At 47.3% G+C, this 17070-nt stretch overlaps 1 protein-coding gene across 1 annotated transcript in view; it reads left to right on the top strand.

Annotated features, from left to right (window-relative positions):
* LOC147711417 (polycystin-2-like protein 1) overlaps positions 1-17070 on the top strand; it is a 3079390-nt gene that overhangs the window by 993437 nt on the left and 2068883 nt on the right. Inside the window, 1 exon segment of the mRNA XM_086920165.1 lies at positions 7198-7426. Within this exon segment, the coding sequence (XP_086776291.1) occupies positions 7198-7426 (229 nt within the window).

The raw sequence follows: 17070 nt of genomic DNA, 5'->3' as shown, positions 1-17070 counted from the left end.
GAAGTCTTCGCAAGGTGGGGAACTCCAGATGTAGATTTGTTCGCCACCGCCGAAAACAGCAAGTGCAGAGACTTCGCCTCCAGGTACTACCAGCAGGGGACGCTGGGGAATGCGTTATGGATCGACTGGATGAACAGCTTTCTGTACGCCTTTCCTCCCATTCCCCTGATTCCGGCGGTGCTCATCAAACTGGCCCGGTCCAGGGCTCGGATGATACTCATTGCCCCGGAGTGGCCCAGACAGTGGTGGTTCACGGACCTGCTTCACCGGTCTCTCCTTCCTCACATTCGGCTGCCGTGCAGGCCGGACCTTCTCACGAAGTTCGGGGGGCAGATGTTGCACCCCAACCTCTTGTCTTTGAGTTTGGCGGTATGGCTCCTGAGATAGTGCAATATGGCCATCTTAATCTGCCTGCGGATTGCATGGACATACTGAAGGAGTCTAAGCGACCTTCCACTCGGACATCCTATGCTTACAAGTGGAAGAGGTTTTGTATCTGGTGTGCGTCCAAGAACTATGACCCGACGACGTGTAAGGAAGATGTCATCCTTCCTTACCTTCTGCATTTGGCGCAGTCTGGACTTAATGTTCATTCCATTAAGGTTCATCTCGCCGCAATGACTGCCTACAGGAAATGCCCTTCCCAGACCTCCTTTTTCCAGATCCCTGTGATCAAAGATTTTCTGGAAGGTTTGAAGAAAGTGTTCCCTCCTGTCAGGCTTCCTTCGCCTTCATGGGAACTGAATGTGGTGCTGTCCAGGTTGATGAAGGAGCCTTTTGAACCTATTCATAAGGCTTCGTTGCAGCACCTGTCCTGGAAGGCGGCGTTCCTCGTGGCCATTACATCGGCCCGCAGGGTGAGTGAAATTCAGGCGTTGTGTTGTACTGAACCTTATACTGTATTTCATGCTGCTAAGGTTGTTATGCGTACTCACCCTAAATTTCTTCCCAAGGTTATTTCTGATTTTCATGTCAACCAGACCATAACTTTGCCTACGTTTTTTCAGAACCCTTCATCCCCAGCGGAGAGGTCTCTCCATTCCCTGGATGTTAGGAGGGTGTTGAAATTTTATCTGGATAAAACCAAAGATATTCGTAGGTCTGACCAGTTGTTCATCAATTACGGATCGGTCAGGACGGGTCTTGCGACCTCTAAGCAGTCCATCTCTAGGTGGATTGTGTCCTGCATACAATAATGTTACCAAAAGGCTAATAAGACCTTAGGAGGTAAGCCTAAGGCTCATTCCACCAGGGGCAAAGCTGCCACGACGGCTCTGCTCCGTAACGTGCCGATTGCTGAAATCTGCAAGGCAGCCACTTGGAAGTCGGTTCATACCTTTGCTAAGCATTACTGCCTGGACACTGACGCCAGAGCAGACGCTCAGGTTGGGCAGGCTTCGCTGCGGAATTTGTTCGCACAGTAGTGGCGTTATATGTTTATTCTCCACCGCCGCTTTGGTGTGGGGATGGGCTTGCCATTCTATTCACTAGATTATGACTATACACAGAGATCCCCTACTACAGAAGGAGTAGTTTCTGTCCTGTAACTCCAGTTCTGTAGTAGGGGTATCTCTGTTATAGTCATAAGCGCCCGCCCTCCTCCCCGGTGGAGATATTTCATCATGTAAGGAATGCGACAGGTCTGGCGTGCTTCGCCTTCAAAAAGAACTGAAAGTAGAGGGACCTGCTATGCATTCTGGGATACTGGGAGAAGTTCTGGAAAGTTCTCTTAAAGGCACAGTATCCTATTTAAGCCACATAATGGCAGCCTATGGGGCTTGTCTGTCCCTACCTTCCTCTCTATCATTCCAGAGTCTTTTGCTGGGGGAGGCAAGTTTCTCTATGGTAGAAACTGGGCAGGCTGTATTATGTGTGGTGTTTTTTTGGTGGAATTTCTAGTTGAAGTACTGGACAGTGTAGCCTGTGGATATAGGCTGCATTATTTGTCTTTAAATTCTCTCTTAAGTGTCTTTGCAGTTTCTGCATTATTTTGACAACTTAAGAGATTATTTTTGATTGCCGGGGTCCACGCACATGAGCGGGACTATTCACTAGATTATGACTATAACAGAGATACCCCTACTACAGAACTGGAGTTACAGGACAGAAACTACTCCTTCTCACGCTCCTAAATGACATCCATGGACCATGGTTTTCACAAATCGTGAGATAGCGGGGGGCGGGCGGGCACATGGACAGCGGGAGGGAGGGCGGGCGGGCACACGGACAGCGGGAGGGGGGCGGGCGGGCACACGGACAGCGGGAGGGGGGCGGGTGGGCACACGGACAGCGGGAGGGGGGCGGGCGGGCACACGGACAGCGGGAGGGGGCGGGCAGGCACATGGACAGCGGGAGGGGGGCGGGCGGGCACACGGACAGCGGGAGGGGGGCGGGTGGGCACACGGACAGCGGGAGGGGGCGGGCAGGCACATGGACAGCGGGAGGGGGGCGGGCTTAAGTATGGCTTACCTACCAACCTACCCGTTGTGTATTTGTCTGTAATTGAAACACTGGACAGAATCGGTTTTTTTCTAGGTCTCTTTAAACTGGTCACACGGGACAGCGGGAGGGGGCGGGCGGGTACACAGACAGCGGGAGGGGGGGCGGGCGGGCACACGGACAGCGGGAGGGGGCGGAAACGGGCAGCCGGAGGGGGGCGCACTCACCTGGACATTGATCCGGCAAATGATCAAAACATGGCGTCGAAAAAAAAATATAACATCCGCCCACAGCCGCATGACGTTGCAGAGGGAAGAAATCGCGGGAAAGCCCACAAATCTGGTCCGGCCATGACGGACAGATCTCTGTTCCAATGGCTAGCCTCCATTTATGGAGCTAGCCAATGGAACAGAGGGGCAGATTCCAAGCCACACTGTTCTAACATTAGATTTCGCCTGCACCGAAAAGCTGCGCAGAGCACAGCCTTCGGCGAGGCAAAACCTAAAAACCTTCGACCGAGACCAAGAGCTGTCATTGTCAACCACAATGATCCCCAGACCACCCGGTTGACCTTCTTGTTATCCAACATCAGCATCCCGACACGCTGTTCTGCCCGGCCACATAAATCAAACACGGCAATAGTTGTGTTAATGTGGGCTGCCGTATCCCTGCCGGGAAGAAATCCGTGCTGATGTTCTGACACCAAAGCATGGATAAATGGGGCTAGACGAGATGCAAGGATTTTAGAGAAAATGTTGGTGTCTGCATTTATTAATGATATCGGCAGATATACGCTCAGCTCCACTTTGCGTGAGTGAGTGGCGTTGCGTGGGTGAGTGGTGTTGCGTGGGTGGGTGGCGTTGCATGTGTGAGTGGCGTTGCATGTGTGAGTGGCGTTGCGTGGATGAGTGGCGTTGCGTGGATGAGTGGCGTTGCGTGGATGAGTGGCGTTGCGTGTGTGAGTGGCGTTGCGTGTGTGAGTGGTGTTGCGTGAGTGAGTTGCGTTGCGTGTGTGAGTGAGTGGTGTTGCTTGGGTGAGTGGCGTTGCGTGGGTGAGTGTGGTGTTGGGTGGGTGATAGTGGGCTTGCGTGGGTGTGAGTGGCGTTGTGTGTCTGAAAGTGGTGCTGTGTGGGTGAAAGTGGCACTGCGTGGATGTGAGTGGCTTTGCGTGAGTGAGTGGTGTTGCTTGGGTGAGTGGCGTTGCGTGGGTGAGTGGTGTTGCATGTGTGTGGTGTTGCGTGTGTGTGGGGTTGCGTGTGTGGGGGTGTTGGGTGTGTGGGGGGTTGTGTTTGTCGGGGGATTGTGTATGTTGGGGGGTGTGTGTGTGGGGAGTTGAATTATTATTTACCTTGCAACCGAGCTGCTTCTGTTCACAAGCTTGAAAGCAGCAGTTACATAACTCGAGAGCTGCAGCATGCCCATGGCTCGCCAGTGCATGTTGCAAATGAAACAAAGCATAATGTATTCGGATCGCATTACAAAGTAAGCCGCATGTAAAATCCAGACCCTCGCGTGTCCCATGACATACAAGCCATTTCGTGTGAAAATGCATGCTGCTGCTGCTAATTAAATATAAAAAGTGTTTAGGGAGTCACGGCTGCCGAGAGTAACAAGGCAGTGCTGGTAGGGGGGCTGCGCACCAACTGAAGTGCTCTGGTTGCACGGCCTGAATGCTGCTGCTGCTAATTACATATAAAAAGTGTTTAGGGAGTCACGGCTGCCGAGAGTAACAAGGCAGTGCTGGGAGGGGGGCTGCGCACCAACTGAAGTGCTCTGGTTGCACGGCCTGCGGCCGTGTGAAGTGAAAAGCCTTTGAAGTATGTCACGGCGCCTGAGGGGAGAGCAGAGAGAAGAGAAGGCGAGACCTAAAAATAGGACGGACAGGCATGCTGTGACGGAGGTGTGAGAGGTCTGGCAGGGAACAGATGGCCTGGCCGTGAAGCAGGGGGCGGGGCAGCGCTGGGGAAGCCTGTGGGAGGGTGATTGATGCCTTTGATGTGGGGAGGGAGGAGAGCCTTTTGCGAGCCTTGTGCAGGAGAAATGCTGCCGATGTGTGTGCTTGTTTAATCACGTGATTCACGTGAACTTAAAGAAAACCGCGGCTGAAAGCCCGTGGTTTGAGGAGGATTTTGCCGACATGAATTCTCGCTCCGCTCAATGCGCTTGCGTGCATTGATAGGTCGCGAGACCTAAAAATCGGAGTGTTCTTTAGTGAAAGGTGTGTGCACGTCTGCTCACAGAGCAGAAATGATCTTTGACAAATACAGTATTGTGTATAGGTGACCGTCATGTTGAAATGATGTCATCTGCCTAACTTGGATTGAATCTTCTCAAAACCCAGCAACATGACTAGCCACAGAGGAAACACTTCAGGGCAATAGCCTCACAAGAACAAGAGTTGAGCACCTCTGAAAACAACATGGAGAAGGTAGAGCACCCAGCCTTTCCAAGATAACAAAATGCAAAGGGGGTTGCATGCAGAAAGAAATCTTCCTCAAACTGAACACTCACCAGGCACCCTGCATTGGTTTCAAAAAGACTAGCTTAGCAGCGTAAATCCTAAAAAAAATTATTCCGATCTGTGCGGGCCGCCCAGGTTGGCGCGCCGCTACCAGCCCAGTCCCCACAGCCTGTCTGTGTCACTGAACCAGGCTGTGACATAGCAACACTTGGCTCAGTGGCACGCTGAAAGTAAAGTAGATGTTGGACCTTGGATTGTGACTGACAAACACTGAACAAGTATAGTGAGCGACAGACTCCCTGCGGTGTGGCAGCTCAGAATCTGACGCGATCAGGACCGTGCTGTGCCCTAATTTTAAAACACATTAGAATCAGCGACTTAGGAATGCTACATCACTCCAGGCTAGCCACTTACTTTATTTTTGCAGTTGGGAACGGTACGGCCTAACGCAACGTCTTCTCAGACTACCGGCCTGCAGCAACACCAGCACAGTGGGTGTGCTCTGGGGACTGGCAAGTGAGAACCATTTATTTTCAGCACCCGCCGATGAGGTCCCTGGTCCACTCATCCGCGGGGGGCGGGTGGGGGGGGGGCATGGGGGGGTCACCAAGATCCAGTCGAAGGATTCATTACAGGGGGGCAGCCGAAAACGTTATTCTTTCAACTTTATTCTTTTAAATTGCCGCCCACTTGCGTGATGGGCTCCAGCACCCACCTATGTGAGTTAGACACTCATGGCCTCACCTCACTGACTGACACTGTACTACTGACGACTGAAGTCACTGAAGTGTATTGCCACGGAGCGAATCCTAAGATTCCTCACGGGGCAATATATTTCACTAAGGTCAGGAGTCAGTCCCCATTGGCTACTGCGAAGATAGCGCCAGTCAGTGAGATGAGGACATGTTGTGTTACATTTTAGCAGAGTAGCAACCTGCCCCCTAAGCCTCCAAGGAGCAGCGCACACAGCGGCTGTCACTTTTCTTTCAGTCAGTAAATGGGGTATTTACAGCCAGCGCTCTGGCTCGACAGATGATAATGCGTTTCCATTTCAGTGCGGTGATGCGGATCACCACTCTGAAATGCATTATTCTAACACCTGATGCATGATACTTAGCAGGGGTGGAACTGCTGTTGCATTCCTCATTCAAATTGGCTCTCTGGAATGTTTTTTAGCACTCCCCTCCTGTTAAGAAAATGGTGTAGATGCCTCTGTTGATGTTCCTCCACTTGGGAAGAACCCCCCTTCCTTTTATTTTAGAACTCCTATTTCACTTAATATTTACTGAGTGTTCTGTTTGTTGCATTGATGTTTTTTGTTGTTATCACTTTCTATTTCATGTATCACATATCTGTTGCATATGAATGTAATATGTAATGTATGTACACAACAAATATAATAAAAAAGATTAAAACTAAAAAAGGAGTAACCAATATCTCAAGCTATATATGCAGTAGTTAGGGCAGCAAACTGTTTGCTTCATTTCAGTTTCAGTCAAACATTTGAATATAATTATTGCTTCATTTACATACGGCTCCTACTACTTTTTATATTTTTTTTAGGATTAATATGTGTCTTTTAAATGTGAGTACACATGAGAAAAATTATGTGTTTTTGAATTGTGTGCACTTCTTTTATGCATAGAAGCACCATCATATTTGACCTGATATTGAACATAAAGGACTAGACTTAGGCCCTCATTATGAGTCAGTTAGAGCAGAATTACCTCAAGGAATCTTACGTCACTTTATGAGTGGGTCATGTTTTCCACATCCTGTTTTTTGAGTTGCAGTAGTGGTCAGCTTAATTGCAGCAGCAGACCCAATGCTGCCCCCATGAGAAAACACCTTACCCCACCTCCCTTCTCCCTCCACCACCTCCACCACGTCCCTCACCCATACCCCACCCAGTGGTGCCTTCACACATTCACCACCTGTCCAGAAGTGGTAAATGTATGCATTAAACTCCACGGAATTGGGAATTCCCTGCCATTATAGAACTGAAGAAATCGATCTCACACAGTAATTTCCAATTCTGTGTGGTTTAAGTTGTAATTGCATGATGCAAGAATGGATTTATTGTGCAGTAGCGATAAAATCATTTGTGATTTTACCATGGCCCAGTTCCGTGAAACCACGAATGAGGCCCCTAAATGCAAAAGCTCTGATCTGTTCAGTGTTATATTCCCACAAGTCATCTTACTGACTGCTTTCATGACAATGGGAGACTATCGTAAGTAAATGTTGTTTAACACCACCACAATTTGGTGTTTCAGTATTATTTTTTTTATTTCAAGGTTGGTGACAGAATTTCCAGCCACCGGAGGAGCAATTCCATCATGGCAGATACGTACTGTGAAGCTTATTCGCTATGTCAGTGGATGGGACTATTTCATTATTGCTTGTGAGATCATCTTTTGTGTATTCATCTTCTACTATATTGTGGAGGAAGTCCTGGAGTTGAAAATACACAGACTACAGTATTTTACAAGTATCTGGAATATTCTGGATGTTGTTGTAATATTGGTAAGAATATGTTCATTGTTATATTTAAAAACTAAATCTCTCATTAGCTTATCAAAGTGGTGTTTTTAAACACTTTTTATTTGACTGTGCTATATTTTCCCTAATTGAATTTTATCCAATTAGCTAATATATGCTATTGCAAACCATTCAGAAACCTTAATCTTTGATGTATTTTATCAATGTATTTAATTTTTAGTTTACACGTTGGCAGAACAATTCATATGCTAATCAAACTAAAGTGATGTACATAATATAATGGAAATAAATATTTTAAGACTCTCCGAGGGCGTTGTCTGGCCCATAAAAATCTAGAGATCATCTGGCTTAAAGCTAAAAACAAAGATTTGTTTATTTCAACTGGAATGGCTCTAAAAATGTAAATAATTTTTGGTGGTAATAGCATTATGATAACGTTGTCCTGCCTAACAGTGCAAGATGTAAGTTATTCATTCTAGTGAAATCGGTTTGTAATCTCAGTAATAGTGGCTCCAAATTAAGATTAACAATTTTCTCAACATTAGCATTGATCTCGACCCCTACATTTCTAGCATTCTGGATTACTCGTTCATCTTCTAGGTCTGTTTTATCATTTTTAACAATTTGTATTTTACTATCGTTAAGTCAGTACCCTGAAATGTTACAAAGTGATTTGCATCTCTTTCTATCTCCACAAAAGCATCCAGTGGGTTGGGTGTAACTATGGCCAAGATCTTGGTGTCCCCTCCTTTAGTGTGTATAGCCTGGATCAATTCTTTCTCCTCTATCTTCCTAATTAAAGGGTCGATGTAAAGGGCAAACAATAGAGGGGAAAAAGGACAACCCTTTTGCATGCCTCGTGATATCTTAATTATTTCAGATATACAAATTATTATGGCTATTCTGGCAGTAGGCTCCCGGTACATAATCTGGATAGCTCTAGTAAACCCTTTACCCAGCTCCTTTTTCTCCATAGTTGCCCATAGGAGACCCTTTCAAAAGCTTTTTTTGCATCTAATAATTTTAGAGCCATAGGGTCTCCGGTAACCTTGGTGGAATCAAATAGGGCAATAGTCTGCCGAATATGATCTGTCATGCCCGACCTGGGACAAATCCATGTTGTAAGGGAGAAACTAGTTTCTTGATAACTCTGGCTAGCTAGTCTGTTAGCAAGAATTTTAGTATATATTTTCGTATCAATTAATAAAATACATGGTAAAACAAAATAGGTAAGAGTGATGAATTATTAATAAATACTCAAGAAATATTATAAGAAGGAACATGGAATACATGGTGTTTGTAATAAATGCGGACATATAAATATGGAATATATAAGAGGTTGCGTTGTTTGTAAATAAATAAATACCTATATAAATAGTGAAAAATGACAGGAATAAGAAATTGATACTGCATACATTAATAATAAATATATATAAATGAATAAAATGTGAGTATAAAAACAGCAACTTTATATAAGATCATCATAACAATAATATGGAAAAGTGCTATCATAGAAAATACTTACCTTATGAGAGTTTAGAATATAATAGTTTATTAGACAGGGTAATAAAATAATATAAAATAAAACGGGGAAAAAATAATAATAATAATACGAAGATAATAGGAGAATAGTAGACCGGAGGAGATGTATAAAAGAGTGGAGCCAGAGTATGTGAAAGGAAGGAAGAGGGGTAGAAGGGAAGGGGAAGAAGTGGTAAAGAAAAATGGAAACATGGAAGAAAGAAGAAATAAAGCAGGTAATGAGGAGAAAACTTAATGTAGAAAGATGTAAAACAGGAAATTAGTCTACTTGACAAGCTGTGTTAGGAGAAACAGAAGAGATAACAGTATTATCAACGTCCGTTTTAAGAAAAAAAGACCAGGTCTGGAGAAAAATATCAACTTGATCCTTGAGGTTATCGATCGTGCGTTCATGTACAGCCGTCTGCATCATTGAAACTACCATTCCTCCTTTGAGGAAGGGGATGATGACTTCCAATGGCGCAGAACACAAATTGTTGCTGTAGCTACCGCAGTATGGAAGAGACAAATTTGTGGTTTGGAGAGCTTTGGAAAATGACGAAATTATGCAAAAGAATGTTGGCAGATGAAAAGGCATTGTGGAATGCAAAGTTTTAGCAACAAAGGCCCAATAAGGCCGCATCTTAGGACATTCACAAATAATATGAGTTGTATTACAATCAGAAGTGGAATATCTCCAGCAATCAATGTGCGAAAGTAAATCAGCTCTATGCAGTTTGACCGGTGACCAATGATGGCGCGCCGGGATTACCTTAACAGTTTAACATACTCATCTGGGCTCATAAACATACACACCTTGAATAGGTAATCCTAGCTTTAATTTCCTGCCTATCAGAATTAGTTTTTTTATGACCTTTACCTTTGACTTACCAATCCTTGTCACCTGTAAATAAGAGTCCTAAGGGATCAATTAGGGTGTTAGTATAATGGGTAGCATATACCATTATCGTTATAAAATAACCACAGACTCGGAAAGTTTTAAACACTTCATCTATGTAAATTCGTATTTGCAAGAGTCCATATAAGTTCAGTTAAAGACTTTTCAAGCAAAAAAATAATAATCACAATGATGATCTGTAGAAATATTGCGAGATTTCTATTAGGCATTGATATCTGGGAAGGGTGAGAAAGGGAAACAGCACAATGACATGTCACACAGATTATATTTACCTAGAATGGTGTGAAGACCAACCCTGGCCACGGGCTGGGGCAAAGAAACAGGGATCCGGACAAATCCAGTGCCAACAGGATACGACAGGTGCAGATCAGGACAGGCAGGTGCAAATCAGTACAGGACCTCAGCTAAGTGCAACGCCAGCATCACAACCCTCTCTGACTGCAGCTATCACTCAGACCCTGATTGGGTCATCGATTCTTATTCCTCAGCAATTTATTGATTCTTCTGACAGAGTGCTCGACCAGCACCTCTGCTCTCGATCTCCTCCGGCATACGTTGGGTCAGTGACAGGTCTGTGACAAGTCGGACAACCTAACTAGCTAAGCCTACCTTAGTTATACCATTTCCATTGCAGTCTACCACCCCTCAATGTTGCAGATTTGTGTATTCCCTTGATTTGATTGGTCAGAAAGGTGAAAAGAGGTCATCACACCCAACCAGTATGAGATCATTTCCATTAATATTGATCAATGTTGCCACCCATAATTTACTTTCCCATTATTTTTATTCAACCCAGCACTACTGTAGCAAAATGATATACAAAATATAAAGATGTATTTTGGCACTTCCTCTGGAGAGTTAACGGGGTTAGATTCCCAGGGGCATCGCAGGCAAGACTGTCGTTGGCTTCGATTCAATGCCATGGCTTGAGGACTCTCAATACTGTGACTCATGCGCAGTGTGGCTTTCAAAATGGTGTTACAAGTTACTCTTCAGGCCCAAATATGAGCTAATGATGTAGTCAAAGAAAAACACATTAGTATGAGAAAATAGAGGAATGCATTGTATACCACTTATCTCTACTCCATTCCCATTACTTAATTTTAACTATAGCATTAATAGTTTAGCAGAATGAACAAGTTTAGTTCAAGTAGCAGCAGGTGCTTTAGTATGTGAGACATGAAGCGGCCATCTTTAATACTAGTGCACAGCTGCAAAGATTTCCCACCAGAATCGAAATACGTCACACCATGTAGATGTGGTAGACGGATGCGCAGTAAAGTTCCTGCTTTTTTGGCGGCTGTTAGACTTGGCTGTCTCTAGTTGGCAGAGGTATACACTTCTGACAAATGGGGACTTACCTCCTCTAGTCAGGGCAAGGGGATCACACACTTAGATAACCCCTGCTCACCCCTTTGGTAGATTGGCAAAGCAGACAGGCTTATCTCAGAGGCAGTGCGTTAAGCATTTATGACCACATACAGTAATAAAGTGAATACACTACAAATGGACACGACACAGTAGTATTATAAAAAATAAGGATTATTATATAAGGCTTAGCACAAGACCAAATAACGACAAAAATATACCACAATCTTATAAATACTCTTGGAAGGAAAAATAATAGTTCAAATGTAGATTCTTCTTAGCACAAAAGTCTTTAGTAACAAAAGCAACTCTTCTTCTTCAAATCACAGTTCTTGGCAACAATGTAACCCACACTGGAGTCACACAACATCGAGGCAAAGTTAATCCAAAGGGTTCGGCGTCGACCGCGAGGAGCGCTGCGTCGAGCTCGGAGTCGCACAGACCCCCACAACACAGTACCTTGGAAAAGCGAAGCACACAATGATCAGCGGCGTCGAGATGTTTGGCGTCGCGTCTTCGGTGTCGATAGGGCCTCGGAGTCGGGACGACCTGCAGCGGCGTCGACAGATGTCAGGCAGGAGCAGCGCTCCCGAGGCGAAGCAGGATAAGGCGTTGTCGTCGATGTTGATGATGATGTTGCAAGAGTGAGCAGCGCTCACGGCGTTGAGAGGGCTCAAAGTCGATGCGATCAGCAGCGGTGCAGACACTGGGTCACTTGGAGCTGGAGCCGAACTCATTACTCACTGGCGTTGCTGCTGGCGTCGATCGGGCCCGGCGTCGAGGAAGCGGGACACTGGAGCCGTTACTCACAATGTCGAGCTGGATTCGGCGGCGTCCGTCGGCGTCGAGATTGCTGGTTTCTTTCAGAGGTGCTGGACTTGCAGGTTCCAGCAACAAGCACTTTTAGCAGATGAAGTCCTTTAGCCCTGTGACTTCAACAGGAGGCTGGCACTCTTCCAGCCCTTGGAGATTTTCTACAGCGAAGCTTGAGAGTACACACACAGTTCCTCTCTCCTGGTTCCTTGGCAAAAATAAAGAAGCTACTGCAGGATTCCCCCAACAAACAGCACACTGGCAGAAGGGGTAGGCAAGTCCTTGGATCAGCAGGCTTCTTGTCCTTGGTTCAGGTTTCCTTGTCAGAAGTGATCTAAAGTAAATGCCTTACTGACCTGTGGCTGTGTGAATTCCCTGATTGCCGCTTCCCGTGCAGCGCCTCGCGGAACCCGCTTCGCGGGTCCCGCTTCGGGGGAAGTTTTGCTGTGGACCTTCCTTCTTAGCTGTATTTCCAATCAGGCGGAGACTGCTGAGGGAGTGAGAGTGTGTGGGCAGGGCTGCGAGCTGCGGGACTACCTCTCCCAGGAGCCCCCGCCAGCCCCAATTGAAACCAGCTGGGCCGCTCTCCCTGCCTGCCACGCCCCCACCAACAAAGGTAAAAACCTTGGCATTTCGATTGACATTGGGACGCCTTGCTGACCTGTGGCTGTGTGAATTCCCTGATTGCCGCTTCCCGTGCAGCGCCTCGCGGAACCCGCTTCGCGGATTCCGCTTCGGGGGAAGTTTTGCTGTGGACCTTCCTTCTTAGTTGTATTTCCAATCAGACGGAGACTGCTGTGGGAGTGAGAGTGTGTGGGCAGGGCTGCGAGCTGCGGGACTACCTCTCCCAGGAGCCCCCGCCAGCCCCAATGGAAACCATTGGGCCGCTCTCCCTGCCTGCCACGCCCCCACCAACGAAGGTAAAAACCTTGGCATTTCGATTGACATTGGGACGCCTTGCTGGCCAGTGGCTGTGTGAATTCCCTGATTGCCGCTTCCCGTGCAGCGCCTCGCGGAACCCGCTTCGCGGGTCCCGCTTCGGGGGAAGTTTTGCTGTGGACCTTCCTTCTTAGTTGTATTTCCATTCAGGCGGAGACTGCTGTGGGAGGGAGAGTGTGTGGGCAGGGCTGCGAGCTGTGGGACTACTTCTCCCAGGAGCCCCCGCCAGCCCCAATTGAAACCAGCTGGGCCGCTCTCCCTGCCTGCCATGCCCCCACCAACGAAAGTAAAAACCTTGGCATTTCGATTGACATTGGGACGCCTTGCTGACCTGTGGCTGTGTGAATTCCCTGATTGCCGCTTCCCGTGCAGCGCCTCGCGGAACCCGCTTCGCGGGTCCCGCTTCGGGGGAAGTTTTGCTGTGGACCTTCCTTCTTAGTTGTATTTCCAATCAGGCGGAGACTGCTGTGGGAGTGAGAGTGTGTGGGCAGGGCTGCGAGCTGCGGGACTACCTCTCCCAGGAGCCCCCGCCAGCCCCAATTGAAACCAGCTGGGCCGCTCTCCCTGCCTGCCACGCCCCCCACCAACGGGAGTACCTATTTTAGCAACCTGTTTTCCCCGCTGCGCAGGAGAGCGCCGGGAGAAGCCAGGGACAAGGGCGGGACCGTCTGTGGCCGTCCGTGGTCGGGCGAGGTTGGGTTGGGCCACCCCCCCTGCTTCTTTGTATCTATTGTAGCGCCAATATTGTACGGCTATTGTTATAATTAATTATGCCTTTACGTTCAGGTAAAGAACGCAATGTACAGTTACAGACCACAAAGGGGGTAATCTCTGGCCCTTTAGACGCTTTTATCACTAGGGCCACAGGCATCCTAGAAAATAGCTATGGTCGAAAAAAGGCTTTCCATAGATTTGGTTAACGGGAAACGATCCTCATTGGGAAGGTTGGCCACAATACCCAGCCCTGATGTTCGGGCCCCAAATACGAGCCACCATCTTGTTGAAATAGCGGTGGATGTGCACCGTGAGGTAGAGGGGGAAGGCCTACCTCCGACTATGATAGAGAGTGACTCTAGCCTCGACGATACACAAGGCAGTGGGGAGAGGGCAGTGTGCTCCTGGCCAGTCAATCTCAGTCGGACTCCTCTAAGGATGAGGACTCTCAGAGAAAAATACCACGAAAAAGGAAAAGATGTAAGGGCCATCAGAGGGGGGGTGCTACCAAGATTCAAAAACCTAATGCCCCAGCACTTCCCACTGTCACAACTCTTGAAGTCATCTCCACCCCTCACCCTGTCCTAGTCTTAAATGATCCTCCAATTCAATCACACATCCCCTTCGGCCCCTCCAACCCATGCCCCACTTGTTACAGTAGCGATGATAGCTTGCTGGCCAAATTGGAAGCATTGTTTAAAACTCTTTTACTCCCTGTGCTCGAAAGAACACGCTTGATGACTGCCAAATTAGATGCACTTGAGTCTATTGTTAACACCTAAAAAGGATAGCAAACTCCCAAATTGTTCTGGGGAATCCTAGTTCTTCCTCGAGTAACTCCAAAGGCCAGAAAAACGTAACCATAGGTAAAATTTCATTATCAGCAATTGCTGGTTCAGTATCTAATTCTGGTCTTAATAAAAAACAAGGGTTCAGTGGCAGGGGGGAGTTCTAGGAACAATGATTGTACGACTGCACCAGTCTCCTTGCTGCAAGTGCCAAAGAAGGCTCCTTTTAAATCTAACCACCAACGCCAGCCGAATAGCCCTACACCTCATGTGGCTACTCGGCCACAGGATAGTGTAATGGATGTTCCAAGCACATCGTCTCAGCCCAAATTAACCAATGGTGCAAAGGGGAGCAGATCCACCAATCCCCCTACTCCCTTTGCGAAAGCCAGCAAACGGGTATCCCCATGTACAGATCTACCTCTAGAAGCAACACCATATACGATAGTTCTAACAGGTGTTGCCCCTCTTAGGGAGGGCTCAAATGAATCACACGGGGCCCTCTTCCCCCCTCCTCCTCGACTGAAATATTGTTTGTGAGAAGAGTTGAATGGGTGGGCCACTGTACCAAGGATTTAGAAGGGGACTGCATCATTATATCCTTTAAGGATCCCTGTGTGGTAGATTTTCTGCGTAGGGAAGCAAGGTTTGGGAAGTTGGGGGATGTGCAGACCCTTGGCCTTGGGTATCTTTTATCCCAGACGACCCTGTGAGTTCCCCTCTAGTCATACCTTCCCAAGAATACCTGTTAGAAAATATCATCCTGATAGAACACCTTACATTCCGCAGCACCCATTATTGTTCAATCGTTACGAACCCCTCTCTGGCCTGGAGTGTATTGATTGACTTCACCGAGCAAGTGGCAATGGGAGGACCCTTGGCAACCAAGTAGGTGGGGCAGAAGGAGTTGGTACTGAAGTGTCTATTCAGGGGGATCTTAGCATTGAGAGGGAGATGGTGGCGGCCTCTGTATACCCTCACCAGGAGGATAACACGGTGGCGGGTCCACAACTGAGTGTAGTAGCACCCCTGGGAGTGGATCATAGTGGTACGCATAGTATTACAACACCCAGTCAGGTTGCGACACTTAAATTAGCATCATGGAATGTGGCAGGGATGAAGGGTCGTATGGACTCAGAGGACTGGTTGGATTTTATTGATACTTTTGATATTCTTTTGTGTCAGGAAAGTTGGGCCCCTGATCCTATTTATAGGGTAGGGTTCCTAAACTTCTTTAAACCGGCAATAAGGGGCAATAAGGGTCGGGCATCGGGGGGGTTAGTGATCTGGGTCAAACAGTCCATTGGCTACCGACCAATGGAAATTTGTGTGGATAACCCGGACCTCTTGGGAATTAGGCTAAGCAAAGAAAATTGCCAGGACATTGTAGTCATTACCATCTATGCACGTGGCCAACCGGGTGGGCGTTGCCCTAGTATCCTAGCTGTGTTAGACTCCAACCTTGAAGGGGTAGGGAGAGACAAGTTACTCGTTCTAGCAGGGGACCTCAACTGTACTTTTGAGCCGCTTTATGCTGCGGGGGAGGATCTGAGGTTCGCGGAGGATACTGTCTGGAACATCCCGATGTTGTCCCTGGATACTATTAAAAGAGGCTCTGAGGCAGCCTTACACTGGATGGGGCTGTGTCTAGATTGGGGGTTAAGGGCAACCAACGGTCGTACAGCCTCTGACAAAGTTGTCAAACCCACTTTTGATAATGGGGTGAGAAAAAGTCGGATAGATTACATCCTGCTAAAAATTGAATATTGGTCACTTCTGATTGACATGGAAGTAGTGCCCCGCCCTGAAAGCGACCACAACCCTTTGTCACTTAGTTTGAGACTCCCAGGCGGATTTGGTAGGCCCGCTTCTGCTGTTCATGTAACAGGGATGCTATCTCAACAAATGATAGAAGAAGGCTTAGATGGTCCAGGGTTGTGGAAAACCCAACCCTTCTTGAGAGTATAATGAAGGCAGTCTCGTCGACTTTGAGCGACATTTTGTCCCTTGCTCACAGTAGGGTTGTTTGTAATCAGATTTGTGACCTTCATGAACGGTGTTTTGCTCATCTTAAAGTCTTTTTGACGATTCCACCAACGCAAGGCACCGTAAAGGTACATGGTCCTCGGGAAAAATGGTATAATAAAAATTGCAGGGAGGCACATAGCCGTTTAGTCAAAGCAGTGAAATCTAGGATTTCTAGTGATATAAAGGAGGCACGCTTAATGTATAAAAGAACCCAGTGGGAGGCGAAAAGGGAGTGGGACGATCTACATTGGTCTGACCTGCTGGATGCATGCATTTCTGCCAATCAGATTAAGTTTTGGGAAATTGTTAAGTGGGGCAGGAATCCTGACTCTCAAGCCCCAGTTAACCATGTGTCCGCAGAAGCATGGGTTGATTTCTATTCTGGTCAGTTCACGGACGCTGACTTAGAAATCGACACAGCTCAAACCCGGCAGGTAATCACCCTCATCCCTAACCAAGAGTTAAATTTCACGCCACTGGAAACTGAGTCTGCGCTCCGCCTGGTCCTAAGGGGGAAGGCGCCAGGGATGGACTGCATCCCGGCCGATTTATTTAAGGTTAATCCCCAACTTTGGGTT

The sequence above is a fragment of the Lissotriton vulgaris genome, chromosome 5, assembly GCF_964263255.1.
Source record: "Lissotriton vulgaris chromosome 5, aLisVul1.2, whole genome shotgun sequence".
NCBI classification, from domain to species: Eukaryota; Metazoa; Chordata; class Amphibia; order Caudata; family Salamandridae; genus Lissotriton; species Lissotriton vulgaris.
Note: the sequence above shows the minus strand (reverse complement) of the source record. Positions and strands in the feature narration are given on the sequence as shown.